An 8,966-nucleotide genomic window follows, 5' to 3' on the forward strand; every position below is an offset into this window, starting at 1 on the left:
TCTCCATGATCTCATCCACATATGGCACTTGAGTAATCTCTTATAGTTTAATTTCTAATCCTGTCTGGACATTTAACTCCTAATATTCTTCTTAGGCCTTTCTTTAGCATTATATCAAAATTACCTACCATGTAATTATCCCAGACAATGAGAGAAAACTATGCCATCCATACAAAAATAAATAAAGTACTAATTACTTGAATATACCATGCAACACTATTAGCCAGAAGCCAATAAATCTTAACAAGTAAACAAGATTTATTTGAATAATGATTTTGCAAAATTTAATTGGTAATCCACTTAGCTGTATCTACACCATTAATCGCAATTCACAAAGCACTCAGGCTGATAATTAGCGCTTAGTCCAGAGGCAGAAATCAGGGACTGGATAATGTATTTGAGCTCCCAACCTGTTCTTCTATCTCTGATTCCGATTGTGTTGACATGTTGGATTCCAGTAACTAAAAGCATTCATATAGAAGAATCTTATACCATATGAGACACCCCTTTACCCTCACACAAATGAAGTAAAATAGATTAAATCAAAGCTTTGAGATGTAGAATTCAATTCCCTATCGCACCGAGAATTATCTTTTTGAAATGGAGGTAATTGGCAAGAATACGCCTATATGAGACACCCCTTTACCCTCAGACAAATGAAGTAAAATAGATTAAATAAAAACTTTGAGATATAGAATTCAATTCCCTATCGCACCGAGAATTATCTTTTTGAAAGGGAGGTAATTGGCAAGAATACGCCTATATGAGACACCCCTTTACCCTCAGACAAATGAAGTAAAATAGATTAAAGCTTTGAGATGTTGAATTCAATTCCCTATCGCACCGAGAATTATCTTTATGCGAAGGAGGTGATTGGCAAGAATACGCCTGAACTAAGTCTCGCATAAGCCCTAATATATTGTCTAAATCTACCTATCTAAATCTCTCGAACTGTGTGGTTCTTTGGCCCCTGTCTGATCGTTTATCAATCAAAGTAATTGGTCCTTCTGCTTGTTCGAAACCAAGAGAGGGTCTACCATTACCCATGGTACTACTGTATAGTATATCTAATAAGGAGAGGTGATGACCCATGAAAAAATAGGAGGTAGTACGATAAGAAGCAAAAGCAGGTCTGCATGTGATCGACCTTAAAGCTTCAAAATAGGAGACAAAATCAAGAGCTTCTATGTATCTGGGACCATTCAACCCAGGAGGAACAAAATTGTTTCTTAAATAAGACTGCAAATTTAGTAAACTTGTAGCTTCTTGTGTACTATTCAATACTGTATTATCTGATCAGCTCAAGAAATCCATAGTAAGATCGAGATATGGGTCGCCCCGAAAACTTCCCTTCTATTATACAAGGAGTCCTTGGGGAACGATAGGATCCGTTCCTACTTCGCGACAGAAGTCGGATTTATATACGTAACATATTGTACGTACACATATACATACCATGTATGCATAATATGCTTTAAAGAGAGAAAACAATCCCTTACCATTCATAAATTACTGTAAAGTACTTATAAAGAAGCATACCTATACATACAGTATTGTACTAGTTGACAATAAGTAATACATATAACAATTCCTTCCTTTTGTTCCTGAGGTTGGTCTGCACAATGCCATCATAAGTCTCTTTTATGTTTTCCAGATATGATACACAGCAATATAAAGGCATAAAACTATCCAAAAAAAGAGCAGCGCTGAAATCCCGAATTCGTATTGTAAACACAGATGGCAAACTAAAGCTAAAGTAATGTATAACACACTACTCCATGGCATTAGTTACTCTCCACGTCGGCAAGTACAGTTGTTTGTCATACCAATGAACCAAACATTATAGCTTGAAACTGAGTTACAAGGAATTTTTCAAGTACCTTATGCGAACCTCTCCGCTATGTACAGAGGTTACCCCAACTCTACAAGCTGCACCTAAGATGGGGCCTTAGTAGGTTACTGTGGGCTGTGTAGTATATTGTGACCTGCCCTATATTTTCCATACCCATTCTGTTCCTTTTATTTGTGGCATCGAACTATTGCCTTTATTTTCCGTACCATTTCGTATACCTCATTCCCATAACCCTTCCTTCAGACCTTTGTGCTCATGGCTTTGGTGGTATGCAGCAATCCTAGTCTGGTTCATCAACATTCCATGCTTGAAGTATATGTGGAGTATCTGATGGGCTATACTCTACATTTTTATGATGTGACTAGCAGCATGATCTGCTATGGCATCTATGTAATTTGAGCCTTGGAAGGATTTCCACCTCAGCGCACCAGTTTAGAAACATCAGCTACCTTTAAAGGTTTAAAGGCCACTCAAGAGTGACAGAGTGCGGTGACATTGCCCTTTCAAGCAGGACAATGCCGTAGAGACTGACCATACATACATATGATCAGCGGCAAAGCCCACTCTCCACCCAGGCTAGGACCACGGATGGCCAGGCAATGGCTGCTGATGACTCGGCAGATAGACCTATAGGCTCCCTCAAAACCCCCATCCTTAGCTTACAAGGACGGTGAGGTTACAGTGATCAAATTAACTAACGAGTCTGAGCAGGATTCAAACCCCAGTCGGGCATTCACCAGTAAGGGACGTTACCACATCGGCCACCACAACTTCTTAGGAGCCAAGAAGTTGGTTAGCGTTCTTATATCCCCCAAACCTGGCCATTTTCAGAGAGAAATTGATAATACGAGTACTACTTTACTATTTACTGTGACCTTCACTAGGAAAACGAGCATTCTCTCAAGTCTGAGAGAAACTTCCATACATCATGGGACCTATGGGACTCTAGAAATGACTAAATGGTCTGGTTGAAAAATCTTAGAATACAAATATTCAAATATACAGTACAGTGAACCCTCGCTACTTCGCGGTTCAACCATCGCGGATTCACCACTTCGCGGATTTTTTTCATAACCCATATATATATACATATTGGTAATAACAAAATCAACATACTGTACTGAATAATCAATATAATCGATGCAAAAACTAACCTATACACAGATGTGTACAGTAAATGCATTTGCTTCTTCATTATGATCAGAGAAACGTAAACAAAACTTTGGTTGCCATATTTTATCGTGCTTTTTGGCGTGTTTAGGAAACACATGATATAAAATCGCCTTTAATATTTGTGCCTGTTTTAGTTTAGGGTACTGTAGTACATGCATTAAGTGTTCTGTAAATTAAAGGGTAGTTTGTTAACAGTACTACGTACAAGGGAAGGTTTTAAAAGTCTGAATATACATGTTAAATAAATAGGTAAATATGGTGTCACTACTCCGCGGATTTTCACCTATCGCGGCCGGGTCTGGAACCTATCTACCGCGATAAACGAGGGTTCACTGTACAAGATTAATTTAATTTTCATAGCTTTCACTTCAGTTACCACATTCAGGAATAAATTACAGGGTAATAATGCTGAATTGGATAACAGCTATGTTTGAAAATATCCTCATCAACAACATATAGTGGTTACATTATATAAATTCTCTTCTATCACAGATAATTTCCTTATTATCTTTATAATCGACAGAGTACACTGTATTCATTTCCCCACTCTTCCTAAAAAGTAATCTCTGGGTCTGAAGTTTTCCAGACTTCCCATTAGACTTGTGGTTTCACAATGATAATGATAAATATAATAAAATTTACAAAACCAAATGTACAACATTTACTTACCATAGATATATCTGGGGTATAAAGGATTTGCGTTCTGTGTGGAAGCGTGACAGTCCAAAGTTCAGGCGTTGGGTATAATACGTGAACCCAACCTTTCGGAAGAGTGATCTTTGAGCCAAATGGTTTGCCCACTAGATCTGCAACTGTAAGGCATCCATAACGAGTTTGAAATACGTTGTCGATCTCAGTGCCATTCTTGTTTATTATTTTGGGTTTCACCTGAAAAACAAAATAATTTTAATATACAGGGTACTGTAAAGAGCAGCATTGCATTCAACAATAATCAAATGATGCCTATCATTTAAGCATTCACTAAAATTACTGTACATAGAAATAAAATAAGGCTGGTTTTAAATCAAACCCAAAAGGTTTATCAAAGTGTAACTGAATAGAAGTTTTCAATTTAGTCCGAACACAGCACTTAATAAATCTATGCCTAATAGAAACTACATAAGATATCAAATACCTTTTTCTTTCAAATATTGTACAATGAATAACCTTAGAAAACCTGTATTGACTTTGTATGTAAGCAGGATAACTGAGAGTAGAGTTCAGTTTTACATATATGCCATTACCATTTCAAGGGAGTTGAAAAATCAATTTGAGAACAGACATTTTTTATGCATAAATTGTCTTTTACAGTACTATTACTAAGTCCCAAATGCATTTTTAAGCAGAATTTTAACTCTAAATCTAAATATCATATACCGGTACTATACTCACCTCTATTGCATATAGGTGAGTGACTGATATATAAAGAATAACAGTGTCTCCAACTTCTATAAGCTTTTTGCAGCTGCTGAAACTCATGGTTTGAACGGCACCTGAAACATAAACATTCTATAAAAAAAACTGATTCAAATAAAAGAAAGTGGAACTGGAAAACATTGCATTAATGTTATCTACCACAATTATCATCATTTCAATATAAAAGAGAACTTGTATTAAAAATTATTACTAAAGAAAGATAATATAAATAATTTCCTTAGAGGATAGTCAGAGTAATCCATGCAACCACATACATATTTTATTAACCCTTTTACACCCAAAGGACGTACTGGTACGTTTCACAAAACACATCCCTTTACCCCCATGGACGTACCGGTACGTCGTTGCAAAAAACTGCTACTTATATTTTTACTTGCATATTTTTTATAATTTTTTGAGAAACTTCAGGCATTTTCCCAGAGAATGATACCAACCTGACCTCTCTATAACAAAAATTAAGGCTGTTAGAGCAATTTAAAAAAAAAATATACTGCAAAATGTGCTTGAAAAAAAATAACCCCTGGGGGTTAAGGATTGGAAAGTTCCAAATAGCCTGGGGGTAAAAGGGTTAATAAAAATATTTTCGGTTTGAGGATACTTTAGCGTTGCATAAATTGCATAAAAATCACGATTAAACGAATTCATAATTTGAGTGACAACCGCAATACCCGTCCTTATCCTTTTCAACCCCTTTTCGGTGTTTGACAGGAGAAAGTTCCTTTTACATCCTCGCAATTTTCACCAATAGCAAGTTTTATCAATTCCACATTTTAGTAGATTCTGGTATTCTAATAAAATTTATGATAACATGTGTTTCTTATGATTATAGTGTAAATTAATCAGTTTGTGTTAAAATATGTGAGAAGTTACAAAATTATGCAGTGTGCATCCAAAACCAAGCTCGTCTCATTGACTTCGGCTGGTGTTGTTATTAAATTTAGACTTACTATCACGGTACTACGTAATATATTTATTCGTTAACATTATTTATTGAAAAAAACCTATATCTGAGGGAGAAATTTAGGTTAGTAAATAGATTTCGATTCACATATCTGTTTTGATGTTGTTGCCTTTTTTAGAATGGTTTATTGTTGATTTGTTCTCTTCATTTATTTATTTCCTTATTTCCTTTCCTCACTGGGCTATTTTTCCCTATTGGGGCCCCTGGGCTTATAGCATCTTGCTTTTCCAACTAGGGTTGTAGCTTGGATAGTAATAATAATAATAATTACTTGATAATTATTAGAAAACAATGATGGTATTTGGACCAAAAATACCTCCGACCGATCAGCTATTTGGAAACTTTTCCAAGCTAAAAGGGCACCCCTGCGAGTCGGAGCAAATCTGCATCACTAAAAAGAATTGACTATAGCATATATGCCTGAAAAATCCAGTTTCATGAATGAGGCCATTCGGGACACATACATAGGGTTAAGACTTAGTCTTAGGTTAAGTATAACGCTCATAGGTTAGGTTAGGTTCGGTAAGGAATTTTAGGTTAGGTGTTTGCATCCCTTTTAAAGATTCAAAGGCCACTTATGAATGACAGGGCCAAGGGACAGTGACATTGCCCTATCGAGCAGGTCAATGCCCTAGAGACTTCCATATACACATATGATCAGCGCACAAGTACCTCTCCATCCAAGCTAGGACCAAGAAGAACCAATCAATGGCTGCTGATGACTCAGCAGATAGACCTATAGGCTCCCCCAAACCTGCATTTTCCTCTGTTTATTATAATTCAAGAAGGTAACGTATAGAGAAGAAAAAGCTTGCTTTACGATTATATATCGTTTCCCCAGTATTTTTTCCCCACCCAAAACCCCAAGTTCCCACTGGGGGTCCCCCATTATCGTAGGATATAGATATGTATATATATTTCTGAAACTATTCATTTGCGACGGGAACGAGTGTCATTTTCGAAGAGAGCATAATTTTTTCTATAAGAAAAAGTTGTCTTTTTCCTAGGTTACATTGCCCTGTAATACACTACAATAATACCCCCATTTTTTAGTCACCCATTATCATACATACAGGAGGCCGCTATAATACATACACCCCATATTTTAAGAATATTGGGTAAAAATAAGTATTTCTTTACTGTGAAAATAAGTGTAATCTTTGGAGTCTTTGTATATCAGAGGCCAGGGAGCCTTTGTAGGGTGACGGCCAGATCCCGTAGAAAACGGGAATATTCTGAACTGTGGCCGTCGTTCTTAAAACGATTTTGGCGGGAGAAGCTAACTTAAAAACCCACCTAACCTATGCTAAAAGCTGTATCCTTACCCAGGGGGCCTTCGGCCCCCCCCCTGCCCCCCTTACATAACAGGTTCCTTACCTACGAGTACGACGGGAAAAGCTAACTTAAAAAACCCACCTAACCTATGCTAAAAGCCGTGTCTTTACCCAGGGGGGATGCGCCCCCCCGGACCCCCCCTTACACAACATATTTAAGATCCGTAGACCATTTCCAAACGTTTTTATTCTATACAAGATAACAGTCGGAGCGATAATAAGCAAATTAGGACGCTTGGCCGTAGCGCTACAAACTACCCTGGATATTAACTAACCTAAACGTTACCCCTACCCTACTACCCTAACCTACAAGCCGTGTCCTTACATACTTATCTAACGAGAGGGGGATAACGGCCCCCTGCAACCCTCCTTACACTGCCGTATTATAAGTTAGCCGTAATCAAACATAGCCACATAGCATTTCCCTAACCTCAAAATCAAATCTTGCTTCCACATGGGAAGCCGAGTGCCAAAAGGGCACTGCCGGTAAGATACTATCTTAGTAATAGAGTAGTAACAGCTTACTTTGGGTGCCTGGTACCTTATGAATGAAATTTAATACACAAAATTAACAGTCACTGTTACCTTTATAATGTATTTATGTAAAATTACGCTTAAACAACGAAGCACTAAATTGTAAACAATGTACCACACGTTTTAAGTGGATTACGTATACTATATAGAGAAGCGAGATTGAGATTTGCATCTAGCATATAGAATTCTTATGAAGTTATTAAACAAAATATAAGTATATATGAATAAAAAACTTAAACTAATTTGCTAATTTGTGGATAATATCTAAAACTGAACAGTTGTAATAATTATATAAATGAAAATTATGGCTGAAATTTCACATCTCGGTAACATGGCTGCCACTAAAACTAATTCATCTTATGAAGTTATTAAACAAAATATAAGTAGATATGAATACAAACTTAAATTATTTTGTTAATTTTTGGATAATATCTAAAACTGAACAGTTTTAATAATTATACAAATGAAAATTATAGCTGAAATTTCATATCTTGGTAACATGGCTGCCACTAAAACTAATTTAGCTGAGCACATAAACTATTTTATATCTCTATGAATTTTTTTTGTTTTGATTCTTCTTCACTCTGGAAAAGGCACAAAAATTAGCTAATCTAACATATTCAGTTATAGAGAAAAGTTGCAATAAAGTGATGATAGGAAAAACGTTCTGGAAAAGTATTGCTTTACCATCTATTTTGTATGGAACAAATGTTATAAATCTAACAGAAACTGAAATGGAGAAACTACAAAGAATAGAGAATGGGGTATATAGGAAGATTTTAGGTGCCACTAAAAGCACAGCTAATACTGCTCTAAGAGGGGAGATAGGTGCATCTTCTATGAAAGCAAGGGTGATGGATGGGAAGCTGCAGTACTTAAATCGTACCCTGAATGGAAAGAAGGAAATGCTGAAAATAATTATCCAGGATATTCAAGAAAAAGAAGGAAGATGGTGGACACAACCTGCAAAGTATTTGGAAGAATTAAGTTTAGGTATAAGACAAATAAGAAGAATGAACAAGGCAGAAATAAAAACGGAAACCAGAAAGTGGGATACTGAAAAGTGGAAAGAAGAAATAGAAAGTAAAGTGAGCCTAGAAATATATAGAACGTGGAAGAAAGAAATTAAAGAAGAGTTAATTTATGACAATACATTTGCTTCAGTGATATTTTTTAGAGCTAGAACTAATACGTTAAAACTAAATATTGTAAATAGACACAATGGAGGGAATGTAAACTGTAATTTTTGTGAAAATGAGGAGGAAGATTTGATACATTTTTTGTTATTTTGCCAGGAATATAGAAAAGAAAGGAATAAAGTAATTGAGCTACAACAACCATACGAGGAAGACCCAAAGAAAATAGTAGGATTATTTTTATTTAGTGAAACAAATATAGAAAAGAAAAAAGAAGTATTAAACATAATGTGGAAGAAAAGACAAAACAGTACAAGAAGATAAGCGTTAGAGGCGCCGTTGTAAAGGCTATGCCTCACCCCGGAACCTGAACCTGAACCTGAGTGTTGAAAATGTGTCAAGGGTAACTTGAGTTGCAATTTCTTTTTAGTTCACTTATACATATATACATTATTCTTATATAAAAATTAATTTTTTTCTAGGAATTAAAAATTACAGTGTACAATGCTTATTCTTTGCTATCTGTGAAGAGCAACAAA

General features: G+C 35.9%; 1 protein-coding gene across 1 annotated transcript in view; it reads right to left on the bottom strand.

Annotated features, from left to right (window-relative positions):
- The window catches only part of LOC137656735 (tRNA (adenine(58)-N(1))-methyltransferase catalytic subunit TRMT61A-like), a 30,363-nt gene extending 22,902 nt beyond the window's left edge, over positions 1–7,461 (bottom strand). Inside the window, exons 1-3 of the mRNA XM_068390973.1 lie at positions 7,343–7,461; positions 4,418–4,518; positions 3,695–3,913 (exon numbers count right to left, since the gene is read on the bottom strand). Of these exons, the coding sequence (XP_068247074.1) occupies positions 3,695–3,913; positions 4,418–4,504 (306 nt within the window). The 5' untranslated portion in view covers positions 4,505–4,518; positions 7,343–7,461. The remainder of the gene's footprint in view (positions 1–3,694; positions 3,914–4,417; positions 4,519–7,342) is intronic.
- Positions 7,462–8,966: the final 1,505 nt, after the last annotated feature.

Source organism: Palaemon carinicauda, chromosome 17, assembly GCF_036898095.1.
Source record: "Palaemon carinicauda isolate YSFRI2023 chromosome 17, ASM3689809v2, whole genome shotgun sequence".
NCBI classification, from domain to species: domain Eukaryota; kingdom Metazoa; phylum Arthropoda; class Malacostraca; order Decapoda; family Palaemonidae; genus Palaemon; species Palaemon carinicauda.